Consider the following 23,492-nt stretch of genomic DNA (forward strand, 5'->3'; position numbering starts at 1 on the left):
AGCATCTTCTCTGACCAGAATACTATGAAACTAGAAATGAATCACAAGAAGAGCACTTAAAAACCTGCAAAAACATGAAACTAAATAACACATTATTATACAATGAATAAGTCAACAATGAGATCAAGAAAGAAATTTTTAAAAATACCTCGAAACAAATGAAAATGAAAATACAACAATCCAAAATCTGTGGGACTCTGGGAAAGCAATACTAAGGGGAAAATTCATAGCATTACAGGCCTATTTCAAAAAAATCAAGAAAAAAGCTCAAATAAACAATTTAATTTTATACTTAAAGGAACTTGAAAGTGAACAAAGTCTAAAGTGAGTAGAAGGAAAAAATAAAACTCAGAGCAGAAATGAAGGAAATAGAGTCTTTAAAAAGTGTAAAAAAGATCAATGAATTCAAGAGCTGGTTCTTTGAAAAGATAAAAAATGACAAATCTTTAACTAGACTTATCAAGAAAAAAAGAGGACCCAAATAAATAAAATCAAAAAGGAAACAGAAGAAACAACTGATACCACAGAAATGCAAAGGATCATAAGATATTACTATGAACATCTATATGCCCCAAAAAGGACAAACTGCACAAAGTGGCTAAATCTCTAGAAACACACAGTCTTTCAAAACTGACTCAAGAAAAGGCAGAAAGCCTGAATAGACCAATCACAACTAGCAATAGTGAAGCAATAATCAACAACTCCTGCCACACAAAAGCCCTAGAACAAACAGATGGATTCATAGGCAAATTTTACCAACCATTCAATGATGAACTAGTAACTTCTCTCAAACTATTTCAAAAACTGTAAGAAGAAAGAAGACTTCCTGACTCATTTTATGAGACCAGCATTATCTTAATTCCAAAAACAGATAAAGACACTACAAATAAAGTAAATTATAGGCCAATATAGCTGATGAACATAGAAGCTAAAAAACCAACAAAATATTAGCAAGCCAAATACACCATTGCATGAAAAAGATCATACAACATGATCAAGTTGGATTTATTCTGGGAATGCATGTTTGGTAGGCTTTCAAATGTGATATACCACATAAACAAGACAAAGGTAAAAAACACATGATCATATCAATAGATGCTTTTTTTATCAAAAAAGCATTTGATAAAATCCAGCACCCATTTATGATAAAAACTCTCAGGAAAGTGAGATTACAGGGAATGTACCTAAACATAATACAGGCCATATATGACAAACCCACTGCCAGTATCATACTCAAAGGACAAAATCTATGAGTGTTCCCCTTAAAATCACAAACAAGACAGGGATGTGTGCTTTCACCTCTCTTATTCAACCTAGTACTGGAAATCCTAGCCACAGAAATCAGATAAGAAAAAGAAATAAAATGCATCCAAATTGGAGAGGAAGAAGTAAAACTGACATTATTTGCAGATGAGTTCATACTGTACACAGAGAACCCAAAAATTCCACCAAGAAACTAGTAGAACTGATAGATGAATTCAGCAATGTAGTAGGATACAAAATTAATACCCAGAAATGAATTTCATTTTTATACGCCAATAAAAAACTAACAGAAAGGGAAATGACCAAAGGGGTGGGAAAGAAGGACAGTGGAGAAAAGAAGGTGAAGGGTCTGGTCAAAGAACATGTATAAAGGACCCATGGTAATGGACAACAGGGTAGGTATTGACTAAAGGAGCAGTGGTTGGCCGGGCTGGGGAGAGCAGTGGAGAAGAAATTGGGACAACTCTAATTGAACAACAATAAAAAAAACACTAAGAAAAAATAAAACCATCCCATTCACAATTGCTACCGAAAAGACTAAAATACCTATGAATAAACCCAACCAAGGATGTAAAAGACCTGTGCTCAGAAAATTATAAAACACTGAAGATAGAAATTGAAGAAGATACAAATAAGAAGAAGTACATACTGTGTTCATGGATAGGAAGAATTCACATACTTAAAATGTCCATACTGTGCAAAGCAGTCTATAGATTCAATGCAATTCCTATCAAGATTCCAGAGATGTATTTCACAGAACTAGAACAAATATTTCAAAAATTTATGTAGAATCAGGAAAAACCTCACATAGCAACAATGATCCTGAGAAAGAAGAATTAAGTTGGAGGAATCACACTACCTAATATTAAAATATACTATAAGGCCATAGTAATCTAAACAGCATGGTACTGGAATAAAAACAGACACATCAATCAATGGAACAGAATAGAGAGCCCAGAAATAAACTCACACCTTTATAGTCGATTAATATTTGACAGAGGAAGCAAGCACATACAATGGGCTAGAGATAGTTTATCCAATAAATAGTGTTGGGGAAAAATGGACAGATATGTGCAGAAAAATGAAATTAGACCACCTCTTACACCACACATAAGAATAAACTCATAATAGATGAAAGACTTTAATGTTGTGCCCACAACCTTAGAAATCATAGAAGAAAAAACAGGCAGCAAAATCACAGACATTGCTCATAGTAATATGTTATTGTATATGTCTCCCCAGACAAGGGAAACAAAAGAAAAAATAAACAAATGGCACTACATCAAACTAAAAAGTTTTTACACAGCAGTAAAAAGTATCAACAAAATATAAGACAACCCACAGAATGGGATAAAATATTCACCAATACATCTGATAAAGGGTTAATATCAAACATTTTAAAATGACTTACAAAACTCACACCAAAAAAACAAACAACCCAATTAAAAAATGGGCAAAGGACCTGAATAAACACTTTTCCAAAGAGGATATACCAATGGCCAATAGACCTATAAAAAGATGCTCAGTATCACTAATCATCAGGGAAGTGCAAATTAAAACTATAATGAGATATCATCTCATACCTGTCAGAATGGCTATCATCAATAAATCAACAAACAACAAATGCTGGCATGGATGTAGAGAAGGAAAATCCTTTTTGCACCATTGCTGAGAATGCAGATTGGTGAAGCCACTGTGGAAAGCAGTATGAAGATACCTAAAAAAACATAAAAATGGATCTGCTTTTCAACCCAGCTATCCCACTTCTGGGAATATATCCAAATGAATCCAAAACACTAATCCAACAGAACATAAACACCCCTATCTTCAGTGCAGCATTATTTACAACTGCCAAGATTTGGAAGCAGCCCAAATGTCCATCAGTAATGAGTGGATAAACAAATTATGGGACATTTATACAATGGAATACTACTCAGCTGTAAAAAAGAAGAAAATTTTACCCTTTACAACAGCATGAAAGGACCTGGATAATATTATACCAAGTGAAAAAAGCCTGTCAGAGAAAAACAAATACCTACGATTTCACTCATATGTGGAATCTATGAACAAACTGAACTAACAAGGAAAATGGGGACAGATTCATAGATGGATAATAGGATGATTGTTGGGTGGTGTGGTTATGGGGTGGTGGATTGAGAGAAAATGAAAAAGGACTCATGGACATAGGCCACAGTGTGGTGATTGGTGGGAGAGGGAGTATAAAGGGCCTAAAACTATAATAAAAATACAATAAAGATTAAATTATCAAAAGATATAGGGTGACTTAGTGGATAAGAAAACAAAACCTACATTTAAGCTGTCTACAAGAGACCCACCTCAAAACAGAAGATATACACTGGCTGAAAGTAAAGGGATGGAAAAATATATTCCAAGCAAATGCATGTGTAAAAACAAAAGAGCAGGGATAGCAATACTTATAAGAAGACATAACTCTTGTAAACATATGCACCCAACATAAGAATGCCTGAATATATAAGGAAAATCTTAGAGGACTTTAAGAAAGAGATTGACAAAAGAATAAATTCAGAACTAAAAAAGGCAAAAAAAAAAAAGAAAGACATTGACAGCAATAGTCATTATAGGGGATTTTAACTCCCCGCTGGCAACAATGGATAAACCATCTAAACAGAAAAATCAACAAAGATATTGCGGCATTGAATGACATTCTAAATCAAAGGACTTAATTGATATTTACAGGGCATTTCATTACAAAGAGAGAAAATATACACTCTTTTCAAACATACATGGATCACTTCCAAAGATGGGCATCATGTAGGACACAAAACAAGCCTCAAGAAATTCAAGAAAATTGAAATCATATCAAGCATTTTCTTGGATCACTATTGCTTGAAATGAGAAATCAACCTCAAAAATATTCAAATACATGGATACTGAATAACATGGTATTGAATAATGAATGTGTTAACAATGAGATCAAGGAGAAATTAAAAAATATTTGGAAACAAATGAAAATGAACACACAGTAGTATAAACTTATGAGACACAGTGAAGGCTGTCCTAAAAGGGAAGTTCATAGCAATACAGGCCTACCCAAAAAAGACAGAAAAATCTCAAATAAATGACCAAACCCCACATCTAAAATAACTAGAGGAACAATGACAAACAAAGCCCAGAGAGAGTAGAAGGAAAGAAATAATGAAGACCAGAGCAGAGATAAATGACATAGAAACTAAATATATATAAAGGATCAATGAATCCAGGAGCAAGTTCTTTGAAAAGAAAAACAAAAAAATGGTAAAGATAAACCCTTAACCAGATTCATCAAGAAGAAAAAAAAAGGACTTCTGGCCAAGATGGAGGCATAGGTGGAAACACTGTGCCCCCCTCCCAGAACTAAATTTAAAGACAGCAAAGTTTTAGAAACAAAAACACAGCCAAAACAGTGAAAATTGAACTGTACGGAAGTTCGACAACAACGAACCACTCAGCCAGACCGATAAACCAAGTGAAGGAGTGAACAGTGAGACAGACTGCTCAGGCTAGGGCCCCAGCAACAGGAATTAGAGCCTGAAAGTACCAACTGGAAAGACTTTCTCTGGGTCGAGGGGCTGGGAGAGGCTCCCAGGCTCACAGAGAGTTCATTGGAGAGACCCACAGGGTCCTGGAGAGTACACGGGCCCACACACCCAGAAACCAGCACCAGAGGGGCCCAATTTGTTTGTGGAAAGCCACAGAGGGGACAGAAATCTGAGAGAGAGTGGAGCTGAGTAGAGCAAAGCACCATTTTTTCTCCGTCTCTGACCCCGCCCCCACATACAGCATCACAACCCAGCCACTGGGTTGCCTGGCCCTGGTGAACACCTAAGACTCCACCTCTCATACATAACAGGCATGAACAGACCAAACATTATGACTCAAGAACAGCTCAAAGCCCCAGAGCCTATAATTCTAAGTGACTAAGAAATAGCCAAACTTTCAGATGCACAGTTCAAAATACTGGTGATCAGGATGCTCACAGAACTGGTTGATTTTACCCACAAGTTTGAGGAACATATGAAGGCTAAACTGATTGAAATGAAGGGAAATGCACAGGAAACCAATAGTGATGGAAAGGAAACTGGGACTCAAATCAAGGGAGTGGACCAGAAGGAAGAAAGAAACAACCAAACAGAAAAGAAAGAAGAAACAAGAATTCAAAAAAAGGAGGAAAGGCTTAGGAACCTCCAGGACATCTTTAAACATTCCAACATCAGAATTATAGGGGTACCAGAAGGGGAAGAGGAACAGCCACGAGTGGAAGACTTATTTGAACAAATAATAAAGGAGAACTTCCCCAGGCTGGCAAAGGAAATAGACTTCCAGGAAATCCAGGAAGCTCAGAGAGTCCCAAAGAAATTGGATCCAAGAGGGAACACACCAAGGCACATCATAATTACATTAGCCAAGATGAAAATGAAGGAGAGAATCCTAGAAGCAGCAAGAGATAAGGGGACAGTCACCTACAAAGGAGTACCCATCAGACTGTCAGCTGATTTCTCAAAAGACACCTTACAGGCAAGAAGGAGCTGGAAAGAAGTATTCCAAGTCAGGAAATCCAAAGACCTACAGCCAAGATAGCTCTATCCAGCATAGCTCTCATTTAGAATGGAAGGACAGATAAAGTGATTCTCAGATAAGGTCAAATTCAAGGAGTTCATCATCAGCAAGCCCTTATTATATGAAATGTTAAAGGGACTTATCTAAGAAAAAGAAGATAAAAATATGAACAGTGAAAGGACAGCAAACTCACAGTTATTAACAACCATGCCTAAAATAAAAGCAAACTAAGAGTACAGCTAGATCGGGAGCAGAAACATAGAAATGGATATCACATGGAGGGTTAGCAACAGGGGAGTGAGAGGAGGAGAGTGGGGGAGAAGGTACAAAGAATAAGTAGCATAGACGGTAGGTAGAAAATAGACAGGTGGGAGGGCAGGAATACTATGGGAAATACAGAATCTAAAGAACTCGTGACACATGGACATGAATGAAAGGGGGGAATGGTGGAGGGGGTGTGCAGGGTGGAGGGGAGTGAAGAGGGGAATGGGACAACTGTAATGGCATAATCAATAAAATATATTTTAAAAAGAAAAAGAAAAAAGAGGAAGAGCCCCTCAAAAAATATCAGAAATGAAAGAAAAGTAACAACTCATACCACTGAACTACAGAGGATTATAAAAAATTACTATGAACAACTAACTATATGCCAAGAAATTGAACAACCTGAGTAAAATAGGTAAATTTCTAGAAACATGAAATCTCCAAAAACTGAAGCAATAAGAAGCAGGAAGCCTGAATAGACTGATAATAACAAGCAGAATTGAAGCATTAATCAAAAATGTATGGCACACAAAAGTGCTGGACCAAATGGATTCAAAGATGAAATTTACCAATTATTCAAAGAACTAACTCCTATCTTCCTGAAACTACTGCAAGAAATTCAAGAAGAGAGAAGACTACCAAGCTCTTTTTATGAAGCCATAGGTGAAAAACAAATAAATAGCATATGATCTCACCTATCAGTGGAATCCAATCAATAAAACAAACAAGCAAACAAATTATAACCAGAGACATCGAAATTAAGAACAAACTGACAGTAGCCAGAGGGGAGGTGGGAGGGGATAATGGGGGGGGGGGAGAGATCCCATTTGCTATTACAACAGAAAAAAGATTGTATAAAATACCTAGGAATACACTTAATGAAGGAGGTAAAACCTATAGAACACTGATGAAAGAAATTGAGGAAGGTACAAATAAGTGGAAGCACATACCATGTTCATGGATTGGAAGAATTAACATCATTAAAATGTCCATACTACCCAAAGCAATCTATAGATCTATGGCAATTCCTATTAAAATTCCAATGGCATATTTCACAGATCTGCAACAAATATTTCAAAAATGTATATGGAACAACAACAAAAAAATATGAATAACCTCAGCAATCTTGAGGAAGAAGAGCAAAGTTAGAGAGATCACAATTACTGATATAAAACTATACTACAAGGCCACTCTAATCAAAACAGTGCAGTACTGGCATAAGAACAGACACATAGATCAATGGGGCACAATAGAGAACCCAGAAATAAATCCATGTCTCTATGGTCAATTAATATTTGACAAAGGGGGCACGAGCATACAGTTAAGATATTATCTTCAATAAATGATGTTGGGAGAACTGGAATGGTACATGCAAAAGAATGAAAGTAGATTACCAATTGACACCATACACCAGAATAAACCCAAAATGAATAGAAGACTTAAATATGAGTTGTGATAACATATGAGTCCTAGAGGAAAACATAGGCAGTAAAATTTCAGATATCTTGTGTAGCAACATTTTTGCCAATATATCTCCTAGGGCAAGGAAATAAAGGAAAAAATAAACAAATGGGACTACATCAAATTAAACAGCTTTTGCACAGCTAAAGAAACCATCATCAACATGAAAGGGAACCAACTGTATGGGAGAACATATTTATCAACAATAGATAGGACAAGGGTTTAATCTCCACAATACATAAAGAACTCATAGGACTCAACACCAGGAATGCAAACAATCCAATTAAAATTGGTCAAAGGACCTGAATAGACACTTCTTAAAGGAGGACATACAGATGGCCCATAGACTATGAAAAAAAATGCTCAACATCACTAACCATCAGAGAGATACAAATGAAAACCACAATGAGATATCACCTCACACCTGTCAGAATGGCCATTATTAATAAATCAACAACATGTGCTAAAAGATGTGGAGAAAAGGGAACCCTGGCACACTGTTGGTGGGAATGCAGACTGGTGCAGCCACTATGGAAAACAGTATGGAATTTCCTCAAAATATTAAAAATGGAACTGTCTTTTGACCCAGTGATTCCAGTGCTGGGAATATATCCTAAGAATTCCAAATGACCAATTCAAAGGAATGTATGCATCCCTATGTTCACAGCAGCACTATTTACAATAGGCAAGTGCTGGAAATGGCCTAAGTGCCCATCAGTAGATGAGTGGATTCAAAAAAGGTGGTACATTTACACAACAGAATACTATGCGGCAGAAAGAAAGAAGGAAGTTCTACCTTTAGCAACAGAATGGTTGGAACTGTAGACTATTATACTAAGTGAAATAAGCCAATTGGCAAAAGGTAAATACCATATGATCTCACTTAGAAGAGGAATCTAATGAACAAAATAAGCTAACAAGGAAGATAGAACCAGAGACATGGAAACATGGAACACACTGACAGCTGCCAGAGTGGAGGGGAGAAGGAGGCAATGGAAAAAAGAGGAAGGGATTAGTCAAAGAACACGTATGAATGACCCATGGACTTGGACAACAGTGTTGGGATTAACTGTGGAAGTGTCATCAGGCTGGGAGGAGATGGGTGAAGGGGTATATAGTGGGACAACTGTAATAGTATAAACCATAAAATGTTAAAAACAAAACAAAACAAAAATATATTGTGTCATAAATGGCTTCAATCACATGGACCTGATAAATGAGAAGCACAGAGAGGGAGAAGGTAGGGGAGGGAAATGGGAGCATTCCCTGGGGAGAGGATATTATTTAGAATCACTGATGTTTGGCGATAACAAATACCAGATCAACATTAAGGTTTTTTTAATTATCTAAAGAGAATGCACCCCATTATTGCCTTGCCAACCAGCTGTTCCCACATCTTTCCTTGGTAGGGAATGATGAAGATATACGAAAGATGTTTTCCTAGAACAAACAAATCAATATAATTTGAGACAAGATATTTGATACAATAAACCATGTCAAGGATGTACACTGTTTTGCAGTATTTTTAACAGGTCAGTGGTAAGCAAAAAGCAATCAGTTCAAGACCTATAAAAACTAAGAGGAAATGAGGAAAAGAGATGAGGGGATATAAGCAAAAGGCAAATTAAGATAATACACATCAAGAAGGCTTACCAAAACAAACACTAAAATTATTATAGGTATTATGATGATGTATAGATATTATAGGTGTCATGATGGCACTTTTAAAAGAGCACAGTCAAGAGTTACAGTGTTGTACACTTGAAATTTATATGATGTTATTAATCAATGTTTCTCAATTAATTTAATGTTAAGAACATACATACTTTATATAAAAAGAAATACAGGGGTTCAAAGAAGATATTTAAGACAGTGAGAGATTAAGGAAACAAGTTTATACAAAAAGCTGTACTTGAACAAGAATTAAATTAAAAAATTATTATTAAAAATCCATTTTATATGTCATCTCATAATATTATTTCAAAGGAAATTTACTTCATATTGCTAGATCATAAAAAAGCCAAAAATAAGTTTAATAGATAGCATGACGTGAAAGAAAATTGCCTAGGAAAGTCAGATTAATTGCTGTCACTGGAAGTACCCAAGAGAAACCCATTAGCCAATTCAAAATAAAAATCAATTTCTAAGTTTAAAAAAAAAAGGAAACAAGTTTATGACTCTTAAAAGAAAATTTAAAAGAAAAATAAATTACAAAGCCGCATTAGAAGCAAACAAACAAATTTGCAGCAATACAAACACTGTGAAAAGGCCCAAGGAAATCACAGAAAACAAAACAGAAAAGATCCATAGCACCATGAATATAGCAGACCTACAGCTAATAAAGTAGATGAAGCTGATGTGAAAAATCCTTCATCTCACATCAGATATGTAAATACTGGATATATAGCCATGTTTAGAATCATGAAAAGGAAATTCCTGAGTACTAGAGACAAAGAGGGAAGGCAAAGTAAGATCAGTGAGTTGAAGCTAAAAATTACCTAAGAGGTTAATCAGATTTTGGCATTCATCAGCATTGATAATGAAAGGGGGCTCTACAAAGTCAAACTGGTTTCATAATAATACTGAGATTTTATTTGAATTTATCACTCTCATTTATCACTCTATCAAGTGTACAGCACAGTTTCCCCAAAGCTACATGACCTATGATATTGCAACAGATAGTAGATATGCAGAAGTAGATATGAGAAAGCAATGAGATTACTTTTCTGGCTTATTTTCAGGTTTATATGCATATACATTAAGTCTTCCCAGGATAAGTGCAGCCATTGTTGACATAATGAGGATGGTTTGCATGACATCAATGTAACCTGGCAGCCAAAAAGATTGGACTGGAATGTGCTTGTGATCATGATTTCATTGTACTAGTCAGTGTGGTGGTAGGTACCTTTGAGTGAGCATGTGTACTGTGTGGCCATCACATTCAAAATGACTGAGCAAGTAAAGCAATGAGTCTGAATCAAATTTTGCATTAAGCTTGAACATTCCTCTGCAGAAACTACTCAGATTATTCAGAAGGCTGCAGCTATGGGCAACTGGTGGTTGGCAGCTTCATCACAACAATGCACCCACTCAGGCATCACATCTCCTGCAGAATTTATTTTGCAAAACATCAAATCACCCAGGCGACTCAGCACCCCTACAGCCCAGATCTGTTGCCCTGCAACTTCTGGCTTTTCCCAAAACTAAAATCACCTTTGAAAGGGAAGAGATTTCAGACTGTCAATGAGATTCAGGAAAATACAATGGGGCAACTGATGGAGACTGGGAGAACTGTGTGAAGTTCCAAGGTGCCTACTTTGAATGGGACTGAGGCATCATTGTCCTGTGTATGGTGTTTTTTGTATGTTGCATCTTCTTCAATAAAGTCTATTTTTTCATATTACATGGCTTGATACCTTCTGGACCAACCTCATATCTATAGTTATTTTTCATTACATCTATATGTTTTTAAATATTTTATTTATTGATTTGAGAGAAAGAGAGAGAGAGAGAGATCTGTTGTTCCACTTATTGATACATTCATTGGTTGACTCCTGTATGTGCCCTGACTGGGTATAGAACCTGCAACGTTGGTGTACCAGAAGGTTGCTCTAACTAACTGAGCTACCCAGTCAGGGCCATAAGTATGTTTTTTATGTAACATGTTTTCACTATTGTTATTTTAAATGAATTAACAAATTAATATTTAAAATTTTAACACTTTTAACTTCTATTATGGCAAGTATTGATAGATGTAATCCAAATAAACAAAAGGTCTTTAGGTTGTTTAATTTTTTTAACTTTTATTTAAAAATGAACAGAGTCAAACTGTCTTAGTTGGCACACAATTTGATGGATTTTAACACTTGTATAGATTCATGCAATCTTCATCACAACCAGAATGAAAAAATAGTTCTATTACTCCCAAAACTCCCCTTTGCTATGCATTTGTCATATCTCTCCCACTCTCCACTCCTGCAAACCCTCACAACCACTGGTCTATTCTCTATCGCTATGATTACATCTCTTTGAGAATGCCATGTAAATAGAATCATACAATATGTAACCTTTTGAGACTTGCCTTTTTTCCTTTAGCATAATGCCTTTGAGATTCATTCAAGTTGTTGAGTGAATCAATAATTCATTCCTCTTTATCGTCAAGTAGTACTAGAGTTTGTTTATCCATTTACTTGCTGAAGAACATTTGGGTTATTTCCACTTTAGGGCTATTACAAATAATGCTACTATGAATATTTGTGTACAGATTTTATGTGAACATTTTTGTTAATACCCAGAAGTGGGATTGCTGGATCACATGGTAAATGTGTGTTTAACTTTATAAGAAACTCCAAGATGTTTTCCAAAGTATCTGTAACATTTTTCATTCTGAAGAACAATGTAGGAGTTGCAGTTGTTCTACAGCCTTGATAGCAATTGGTATTGTCAGTTGTATTTTGGCCATTCTAATAAGTGTGTAGTGGTACCTCATCATGGTTTCAATATGTATTTTCCTAATGGTCAATGGTGTTGAAAATCTTTTCATGTGCTTATTTTCATCCATATATCCTGTTTGTTGACATCATTTTTCAAGTCTTTTGGTCATTTTTAAATGGAGTTCTTACTTTCTTATTATTCATTCATGAGAGTTTATATATGCTGGATGTAAATCCTTTGTTACATGTGGGAATTGCAAATATTTTCTTCTGGTCTGTAGTCCTCCCTATTATTCTCTTACTAGCATCTTTCACAGAACAAAATGTCTTTATTTTGATTGAGTGCAATTTATCATTTATTTTTATGGATCATGCTTTTGGTGCCATGTGAAAAACACTCTTTACCTAATCCCAAGTCATGAAGCTATTTCTCCCATGTTTTCTGTTAAACGTTTCATAGTTTTATGTTTTACAGTTAGATGTAGTTTTGAGTTAAATTTTGTAAAAGGTGTGAGATTAAGATTGAAGTTAATTTGTTCTGTACATGGAAGTCCAGTTGTTACAATGCCATTTGTTTGGGGTTTTTGTTGTTGTTGTTGTTAGGTGGTTGTGGGGTTTTTTGCCTTTTGTTGAAAAGACCATGCTTTCTCTGTTTAATTGCCTTTTCACCTCTGTAAAAAATCAGCTGGTCATATCAGTGTGGCTCTGTTTCTGGACTCTGTATTCTGTATTGATCTATGTGTGTGTTCCTTCACTAAAGCACACTGTCTTGATTTCTGTAAGCTCATAGTAAGTTTTAAAATCAGGTATGGTTACTTTAACTATTACTTTCCAAATTGTTTTAGCTATTCTTATTCCTTTGTCTTTTCATATACATTTTGGTATCAGCTTTGGTATCAATATTTACAAAAGTATTGCTTGTATTTGAATGCTTTTGAGTTGTTTTTCTTGAGGTTGATTTCTAGTTTGAAGCCATAGTGATCCAAGAAAATTCTTGATATGAGTTTAATTTTTCTTAAATTTAGGCTTTTTGTGTGTGTATGACACAGTATCTTTACAAAAGTGCCTTCCAGTTTTTGCTGAGTTGCTTATGTGTATTTGGAGTTGGGGTGAGGGCAATAGACACAGCTCTTCCATAGACAGATCTATAATCCACTCCTCTATTTTCAGTCCCACTTCTCATTCCTATGAATCTCCAATCCTGTTATGAACTCCACCTGCCAGATGGGGGTCAGCTCCACTCTATCCTACTCTGGAGTTAGGCTTCTACTCCTCTTCCTTTAGATTTTAGGCTTAAATAATTGAACCCCTATCTTTAAAATAGATAATACATTCACATGTGATGGTGACATTTCTTTCTTACTATTTTGCCCTTAGCTTTTCTCCCCACTTGATATACCTTGCCAATTATCCTACACAAGTACATAAAGAGTTTATTTGTTCCCTGGCATGAAGTTCCATGAGTTGGTTGGGAGTCTTCCCACAAAGCAAAATGTTGCAAGTCCAATTCCCTGTCAGGGTGCATGCGAAAGGCAGCCAATTGATGTTTCTCTGCCTCTCTCTCTCTCTCTCTTTCTCTCTCTCTCTTCCTTTCTTCTCCCTCTCTCTAAAACTAAATAAACAAGATATTTCTTTAAAAAATATCCTTAGGTGTAAGAAATATCTAAAAGCCTCTTGGTGTGATCCCATTCAGGGAGAGGCTTTCTTAACTGTGCTTGCTGAGGCAAGCAAAACTCCCTTCAGCCTGAGAAGCCTCTGAATTAGCCAGACACCCCTAGATTTCCTCAACCAGAATAATCTCTTCCTAAAGGACTCCTACATTGTCTTCTCTGGGAATAAGCAACAATCTTCTTGGCCCCAGCAACCCTGAAAAGCCCTCTTCCTGAGAGACTCCCTATACTCTCAATTTGGAAAACACTAGATTGCTATATTGAAACTTCTCACATTCTCAGCCTGAGTGATGTTTTTGCCTTGTAGTCTGGAATATTTCAGCTTTCTTTCAACCAATAATTTTCAGATAACCTAGTAATAACCTCTAAATCCACTCATATTAACAATCCTCATTTCTTTTGGGGGGAAAAAACCACATTTCTCTGCCTAAAAACTCAAACCATAAGCTGCCTCGGAGTTACCTCCACTGCCCCTTACCTTAAAACACCACTTCAATAAAGCTGCACCTTAAATTCACTGCTTAACAATGAAGGTCTTTATGCTTTTCCTTCATGATAAACCTAACTCCAGGTAAACCACTAACAACAGTAACCAAAATCTCTCAAAGAGTCAAAGCTTCTTTGATTGTGCCCACAGAAAACCTGTCCCCCTAATCAATACTTCTCCCAGAGACCTCTGGCCCCTTTTTTCATTTGACTTCTCCCATTTCCTTCTTTCTGAAGTTTATTTCTCAGTAGTTATTTTAATGTGAGTCTATTATTGCTAAACTTTCTTTGGTTTGTTTTTCTGAAAATGTCCTTACTTCACTTTCAAAAAGAGCGGTAGTTCTTCTCATCAGTATTTCTACTAACTCTTCTCCTTGTGGAAGCTGATGACTCTCCTGCATGGTGTTATCATGTCTTTGCAAGTACAATATTTTATTGTTTCTGAACACATCTTCAACAGATACCATCTTTTTCTGCAAGGTTCTATGTGCTATGGATTATTAAAAATGTACTTGCTTTCACTGAGGTTCTACAGGTTTAAATGGTTCTGCTCCAATTTTTATTTTAATTTTTCAGTATGTGGTTTCCATAACACACAGTAGGGTAAATTTAGACCCCACATCCACATTTAACACAAGCCTGGGGTTTTATTTCTTCAGGTGGCTCCAGAGAAAGCAAAGACTTTTCACTGCTTACTTTCCAAACCCCTTTTCATGGACAGAGAAGCTACTAAAGGCTTTACCCAGAGGTTTAAGGAGCAGCTTCTGTGCCTCTGGTGAACTTTGAGGCTGTTGTCAGTACCTGCTCGAGCATTAGATTCTTAGCTCTAAGCCCTAGTGCCCAAGGCCTGATGTCTTGGACCAATAGCACAATGGGTCATCACAGTGTCTGTTTACAATTACTAGACTGGTTTTAATTTTTCTTTTTGTTTCTTTGAAGATTTTACTTTTTGTTTTTTTAAGCTCAGCTATAAATGAAAAATCTTGTTATAGCTTATCTAGAGTTAATGTGTTTGTAGTTGGAGAGGTGTCTTCTTAGTGTGACATACTGCCAGAAAAAAACACACTTTATACATAAGATGTTGCACCTTATTTATAATTAGGCATTTTTCCCTTATCACTTTCATCCTCATAAACAAACACTTCCTTTTTAAAGATTTTATTCATTTATTTTTAGGAAGAGGGTAGGAGAGGGAAAAAGAGGAGAGAAACATCAATGTGCGCTTGTGTTTCACACACTCCCCACCATGGACCTGGCCCGCAACCCAGGCACATGCCCTGACTGGGAACTGAACTGGCGACCCTTTGGTTTGCAGACCAGCACTCAGTCCAGTGAGCCACACTAGCCAGGGCTAAACAAACACTTCTTTAAGCTGCAAGGATATTAAGTTCCCCTCAGGACTATCTAGATTGAGGGCTTATATAAATCCAGGTCTCTGTAGCATGTTGGATTATTTTCCAGATACACCACCCATGTAGTCTAAATACATCATTTCCCTGAGGTCTAAAATTCCTTAGCACAGTGATTTTAAGCTTTTAAAATTTTTAGTAACAGAACCATTTCTTCAAATATTATTTGGAATCCCAAAATATAAAATAAATAAGAGGATTGGCTCCAGTTGAAGTGGGGCTGGGAATTCCTGATCTTCACCCAACTTACCTTCCTCCTTGCTCCCCAAGGTGCTCTCCAAGGTACTCCCCAGGGCATCTTCATGGACTCCTTGGGCTCCAAGTACCATGGTGTGAAAACAAATTGAATAGATCAATGATTCTCAAATTAGGGTCCCAGAACCAGAAGCACAATCACACCCTGGAAATGTGTTAGAAAAGCAAATTCTCAAGCCCTTATCCCAGATCTACTGAAATCAGAAATTCTGGAGGTGGGACCCAGTAACTTGTGTGTTAATAAGCCCTCCAGGTAACTATGATGCAATTTTGAGAACTTATTAGACTAGGGCATCCCATTCAGGAGATGTTGGAACAGGGCTGGAGTCTAAGATTATTGGACAGAATATACCCAAAATTGACATTTCTGGGTACTCAAATTATCCCAAGCTTATCTGGAAGGCTCTTTTCCATCCACCCTTTTCTTTTTCAGTTTGTGAATTCCTTATTTAATTAAATGTATTGGGATAACATTGCTTAATAAAATTATATAGGTTTCAAGTACACAAATCTATAATACATCATCTATATATTGTACTGTGTGTTCACCATCCAAAGTCAAGTCTCTTTCTGTCATTATTTATCCCTGTACCCTCTTCTATCTGCCCACACACACCTTCCCCTCTGGTAATCACCATATTGTTGTTTGTATCTCAGTTTGTTTGTTAAAAACAAACATCTATCTCTTTTATTGTACCTGAGTAAGATTATAGACACTCTCAAAGTCCAACTTTGCAATGGCCTGGGTCCCTTTGAATTGGTTCAATATGTCAGAAATCACTGAGAAGAGTAGAGATTATTACTTTTAACTCATTGGGCAGAAATGGTGATGTTCCTCATAATTTTTCTTGACAATAATACTTCATATCTGAAGCTCATAAAATAATGTTGAGCAAGAGATTCTAGGCATAAAAGTATACATACTGAACAATTCTATTTATGGAGGACATAAAAAAGTACAATACTAATCTACAGTAGGCAAAGTCAGGATAGGAATTACCCTTTGGGGTTATTGACTGGGAGGAAGCAGGAGGAGGGCCTGACTTGTGGGTAATGCTCCATTCCTTGATCTGGGTATTATTTATGGGGGCCTGTTTATTATCTATAAATTTATAAGTTGTACCCTTATGATATGTGCATTTCTTGTGTATTTGATATATTTCAAAATAAGAATTTAAAGATGGCATTGGGTCACCTGCAGAGGAAGGTCAGTATCTAACAAATGACACACTGCCGTGGATTCTGGGTTTCATACTCTCAGAGGTTCTGAGAGTATGAAACTCAAGTATGAATACATATTTGGTACAAACACGGGTTCCTGATACCAGGTCTATTACATTATGACAATATGAATTGTATGAGGGCCACTCTGTTTCTTGATTGAAAAAGATGTCTTTGTTGACAGCATCCCTAATCAGGATTCCCTATAGATGGGGAAGAAGTGAGGCAGCTCCATATGTGAACTGTGGGCCAGAATAAGTTTCAGCATCTGGGTACCTGGAGGAAGTGGGAAGTGGTAGGGTTCTGAATTTTCAACCTGGTTAGGATAAGAAACCAGAAGAAGCATGTATCACAGGTGAAAGAGAAGTATCCCATTGTTCAGTCCCTCACTCTGAGCCCTATGGGTGGGTAAGGCCTCAAGTCATGAGTATTCATCTTTTGCTTGTGCCCTTCTGGCCCATATCATAAACCTACATGTAAACTGAGTTTCCTTGGCCTTACCAACTTGTGGAAGTAGATGGAGTCTTGGTTAAAGAATCAGCTTAAATTATACCAGTTCTTGCACATATCTGAACTTCACACAGAATTCTAGCCCTCATGTAGAATAGCTCAATAGTGTCTCAAGGCCTCTAGTAGACCACAAAACAATGTTCTGGGCATCTTCCATGTTCTTCCTTACTAAATCTAGGCCCCATCTTTGTGTATTCTGCCCATGAAGCTATTTAAGAAGTATTTACCTCTACCCTGCCCCAACCTACTGCAGCTGTGCCCACTATGGGAATGTTGATAAAGGTGTCAAGAGTGTTACTTCTTAATCCCCCTAAGGCCCCAACCGTGTAGGTAGGTGCCTGCCCATGTGCCAAACATGCTCAAACATGCCTGAATCTCCATTGGAGCTCAAGTTAACACATACCTGCTAAATACATAATGCCCTGTGTCCCACAGTGGTGTGATCAGAAAGCAGGCGCTGGCTGCTTTTACATTCCATGCCTCAGTCTGGGGGGTTGGTGACAGGTAGGGGAATAAGGCTGGGCTTGAATGGCTCCCTTGTTACTGAGGGATAATGGTGTTTTCCAGAGGAGGTACATGCTTCAATCAGGAAGTGCCAGGGACAGTTGCTCCCTCTGGTGGTCTGTGCCTTCCACCAATGGAGCGGGGGAGGTCAGCTTCAGCAGTCTTGCACCACTCATAACTCTTAGAAATACTCCCAAGTGCAGGGTATTTAAAAGACAGCTTCTGTATCAGACAAACCAAAAATGAGGAACGTTCTGTTAAAAATGCTAATGCCATAAAAAATGAAAAAAGGTTGTGGAAATTTTCCAGATTAAAGGATGCTAAAGAGACATGATATCTATAAGCAATACCTCAACCTAGACCAGACACTGTGATAGAGAAGGCTAAGGACATTATTGTCTCAACAGACAAAATTGGAGTATATATGGTAAATTAGATAAAAGTATTGTATCACTGTTAAATTTACTAAAGTTTACACTGCAATGTAGAAAATATGCCTGTTCTTAGGAAACACACACTGAAGTACTTAGGCATAAAGGGCTATGATGTAATTTACCCTCATATGGTCCAAATACACACACACACACACACACACACACACACACGAGAGAGAACATATGTACAAACTATAAAGCAAATGACACATAAAATGTTAGCAATAGGTGAATCTGGTAAAGGGGATGTAGATGTTCTTTATGCTATTTTTTATTTTTGCAACTTTCCTGTAGGCTTAAAATTATTTCCAAATAAAAATTTTTTAAATGTAAAAGATCATTTCTGTGCAAGCAGTTAGAATCTAGTGGCACACGTGTGACTAAACTATTTCTGTGGCAGAAATGAATGAGAATGAGGGCAATGGCTGTCTTCTTAGGCAGGGCCACCAGACATACCAAAAGGTAGTCAAATACCTGGCATGAAGTTGCCAAGTGGCATCAAAAGCCACTCATCTCTTGGTCTCCTCTATCCTACAAGATACCAAAACTACTTTTTACATTTTTTCTTGAGGATTATGGGCCCTGGGTTTTAATGAAAATTTGGTTATGAAAGGAAGGTATATTGGTTCATTCATTCATCAAGTAAATGTTTTAAATATCTACTTACTATGTGTCAAGAACTGTGCTAGGGGCTAAGGATGCAGTTCAGGGTACAAGAGGAGACAGAACCACTGTCCTAAAAAAGCCTATGAGCTAGTTGGGGATATACCCACAACCACTTAAATAAATATGTATTTCCAAATTAGTTGACTGTGAAGTAGACTTGGGAAGCCCTGAAAAAGCCCAGCCTTTTACCAGAGCTAATAGATACAAGTCCCATGAGTCTGATGTACATTTATGTCCCCCCTAAGCATTTCCTAGACCATAAGTACTTCTATATCTCGTGCTAAGAGAAAAAGAAGAAAGCACCAGTACTTACCCCAACCTGAGTGCAGCCCATCTGCTTTGGCTTAGATCTCTACAAGCTGCTCTGTCCTCTGTGAGAATCAGAGAAGGGGCCACATCCCACTCCATAAATATCCCTGGGCTACCGGACCAGGGAGCTTTGGAAAACAGTATTTCTACTGATCTATGCCTGCAGGTGAATGTAACAGATACATCCATACTGCTTGTGGAAGGCAAAAACCACCAAACACCCTTATGCAGAAGACTGGAAGCCTAGTCGCCCTAAGAGTCCCATCACTGGAGTGCTGAGTCATGAAAACATGACAGTCTTCCAATAGACAGAAGCATGACTTTTGAGGACAGTTGTGGTTCTGCCCTCAATCCTGGGTGTGGCACTGACTGTGATGCCTTCTACACAGGAGTCCTCTGCTTTGGGGCTCCAAGTAGGCAATGTTGTGGAGGAAGTTGTGTGTGTGTGTGTGTGTGTGTGTGTAACTGCATGGAACAACACGTGTGCCCATTCTGTTCACTGGTCTCAGTTAGGACTGACACTCGCCTCTGATGCATTCTGGTCCTAGTCCAAAGAAGTTTTAGATCCAACAAACGTTTACTGAGGCCCTACAGAGTTCCAAGCCTTTTACTTTATACTTTGACACATTTTATATCATTTTATCTTTAACAATAATCCTTTAAGGTAGGAATTATCTGCATTGTACAGATGAGAAAACAATCGCAAAGAGGTTCATTGATTTGCTCAAGTATATCATACAGCTTTTTAAAAAACACTCACACATAATACTCTTAGCTGAGGCCTCTCTGTGTGGATTACTTATCTTACAGTATTTCTGGTCTTCTCTACTACTGGAGCAATTGCTCCCCTTATACAAGCCCCCTTCTTCCTTCTCTTTTCACTAGCCCTTGTGGGCTTTTCTCTTTTTTAATACTGCATTTAATAGCACAAAAAAATCACAAATACAAAGAAACTGGCAAAGGTGTTTGTCAATGAGATATCCCTGCCTCCTCCACTTTTCCACTTTCATACCCATATATGTAATGGGCTACATTTGTATAAACTTTTCTTTTCCCCCTCAAACATATAACCGTTATGTGATTGGTCAGTTGAAGCTGAAACACCCATGAAGAAAGATGTTTTATGGTTACAAGGGCACACACCCCCCCCCAAACACCACCCCCCTCCCACCCCACACTTTCCCACACAATCTTTTGGAGGAATATAGGATATGGACCAGTGTCAGGATCTCCCTGCCTTCCTTACCAGAACATTCCTGCCATTTAGTTTTCCGTTAAGTAACTGCTTAGACTAGAGCCTCTTCTCCCACCCCTCCTATTTCTCTTCCAATCAGGACCTTTTAGACACTGGGTACTGTTCAATTCTTACTCTGTCAGGCCCATGGGCCATGCAAGTAGGTCCTTTAAATCTTGATGCCAGTAGTAGTATAGGTGTCATCATCTTCCATTACAGGTAGGTCTGTGTGTCACTTCAGTAGGCTTGTGTATTCATTTCTTTCACTTTTTCTGATTCATGTTCCAGGACCTGTTTGTGATAGAACAGTAAATACCCTTCACTATCCAGAACGTCTTTAATACTGGCCTTGGTGATAACAGCATCATCACACTTGAACCACTGGTCCTTGTGATGCCGGATAAAGCTGGTATAGTGGCCACTTTCCAAGGTTCCTTGGTGATTAACCACGGCAAACAAGGAATACTTATTCTCCTCATTTCCACTACTGGTTGGCAGCTGCAACTGTCCATTCATCCTGCCCTCTTTACTTGAGGCCATAAATGGTGTCATATCCAGCTCCAAAGGAAAGGATATGTATGTAGTGATTTTACGCCTCTGTTTGGCCGAGTGTTCAAACCGTTTGAAATGAAAACAGGCAACAACAGGTAATTTATTCATTGTAAGCTGTTTGGTAGATTCCTGGTAGCTTTGACAACTACCACATTTGATTTTGGCACTGCTTCCTAGATGCTCTGGCCTTGTAAACCTTCGCAAGCAGTCCGTGAGCGTGGTGGTTCCTGGTATGTGACTTTCCCCATTCACACTGCTCTCCCTCCCTGGGCTCATGGGCCAGAAGGAGGTGCAAGAACCAGGCAAGTCCAAACTGATGTCCCAGCATGGGTCTATTGTGGTGGAGACACCATGGCAGGCTTGACAGGTGACATCAGACTGCAGGCCACCTGTGAAGATTTGGTCTATGATGCAGTTACAGTGGTTGGGATTGCTGGCTGCCTTGCCAGCATCATCACCTTTGCAGTGCCGGTGCAGGACATCTAATGCTGCAATGAGAAACTCATGAGCATCCTGTTGCCTGTACCCTGCTAAATGCCGTGCATGTATCCACACCAGGTGCAGTAACTTATAGGGAACATGAGGAGATGGGTTTCCAGAATACAACTCCCGAAAAAGCGAAGACATCTCACAGACCAGGCACAACTCCGGACTTGGCATTTCACATCTGTGCCTGTCAGAGAGGAAGAAATCTCTCAAGATGGGAGTGTGGGTAAGGGCCTGGACTATGCAGTTCATAAAGCACGTGTTGCCAAGATTGATTAGTCCTCTTAAACCAATGGTAAAGCTGGAGGTGATTCTTCTTCTCCTTGGGTTGTGTCCCAGCAGTTCTAACTCCGGTTTGGTTGTCTCCCAGGTTGGGTATTTCTCACCGAGGCCAGGCACTGAACACTGCTGGTGAGAAACCTCAGTTGAGGTGGAGGCTTGTAATTTCAAAGCTTCTCCTTGCTCTTCTTTGGCAATTTGCTCAATGTCTTTGTCATATACATAGTCCTTACACATAAAGCAGTAGATACCTCCATAGTAAAGGTCTACAGCTAAGTTGTGTTGTTTTGTCTCAGCGTGCTCATGAATGTGTTTCTCTGTGAAGCAGCCAAAGAAGACACAGGAAAGGCAAGAGTGGAGTCTGTTCAGGTGGGTACCACACACATGGCAGATGCACGACTTTGCCTTGCTTTTCCTGGTCTCTGGGGTTCTACACCACACGAAGCACTGGTAGATCACCCGCAGTTCCTGCCTCCAGTTCTCTCCCACCTTAAAGGTGTTCACGTGGGAACAGCCTGGTGGACCCACAGCAAAATCCACATCCAGGCATCCACCCCCAGGGCCGCGCCGGGGCCGGGGCCGGGGCGGGGGCCGTGGCCTAGGCTGCGGCGGGGTACGGAGTCGGGTCTGAGGCCGTGGCCGGGGTCGGCGGCGGGGGGCACGACTACGCCGTGGAGAGGGATCAGGGGGCCGCGGGGGGTCAGAGGGAAGGGTGGGGACAGGAACCTCGTTGCTATTGCCGCCACCACCGACGCTCCGCGCTGGGTTCTCATCCTCCAGCTCCTGCTTCGGCTCCCCCTTTGGCTCCTGCTCTGCCTCCCGTACCGGCTCGGGTTCGGGCTCCAGCTTGAGCTCAACCCCGCGGCCCGGACCCTCCTCCTCCAGCTCCACCTTGCCGGTGGCGTCCACCTTCCCCGCCGCCTCCACCTTGTCGGTGGCGTCCACCTTCCCCGCCGCCTCCACCTTCCCCTCCACCTTCGCTTCTGTCTCCACCTTCCTCTCCGCCTTCTCCGCCGCCGTCTCCGCCGTCTCCGCCTCTTCTATCTCCTCCGCCTCCACTGGCCGCGGCTCCTCCCCTTGCTCGCTGGGTTCGGGCGGCCACTGGGCGTGGCGGCGCGGGGGCCACGCAGACCTGGGGTGTCCCCCGCCCGGCCTGAGGGAGCGTGGTGGCTGTGGCAGCTGGACCCAAAAGGGACTTGCACTCAAGGAGGCGGCGGCGGAAGCAGGCGACGCCCCCGGGAATACTCCCGCCGTAGCCCCCTAGCGGAGGCCGCTTCGGCAGCCAGGCCCGGTTTCCTTTAATTCAGTATTTCCCAAACTTGCTTGTTCCAGAGAATCACGTGGGGAGCGTGTTAAAATTACAGATTCCTCGGCTCCACCCGCAGACCCACGGAATCAGAATCTCAAAGAGAGGTGCTCTCGGGAACCCGTATCTTTAACTAGGGCCCGAGAGGATTCTTATGATCAGGCAAGTTTGG

At 39.3% G+C, this 23,492-nt stretch overlaps 1 protein-coding gene across 1 annotated transcript; it reads right to left on the reverse strand.

Moving 5' to 3' along the window:
• Positions 1–16,674: 16,674 nt before the first annotated feature.
• USP27X (ubiquitin specific peptidase 27 X-linked) lies at positions 16,675–23,274 on the reverse strand (the record flags this gene model as incomplete). Its single annotated transcript, XM_037057706.1, has 2 exons — positions 16,675–18,276; positions 20,833–23,274. A coding segment is annotated over one exon (2,340 nt), but the record flags the coding sequence as incomplete, so codon positions are not given.
• Positions 23,275–23,492: the final 218 nt, after the last annotated feature.

The sequence above is a fragment of the Sturnira hondurensis genome, unplaced genomic scaffold, assembly GCF_014824575.4.
Source record: "Sturnira hondurensis isolate 20B ecotype Veracruz unplaced genomic scaffold, ASM1482457v3 Scaffold0009723, whole genome shotgun sequence".
Classification (NCBI taxonomy): domain Eukaryota; kingdom Metazoa; phylum Chordata; class Mammalia; order Chiroptera; family Phyllostomidae; genus Sturnira; species Sturnira hondurensis.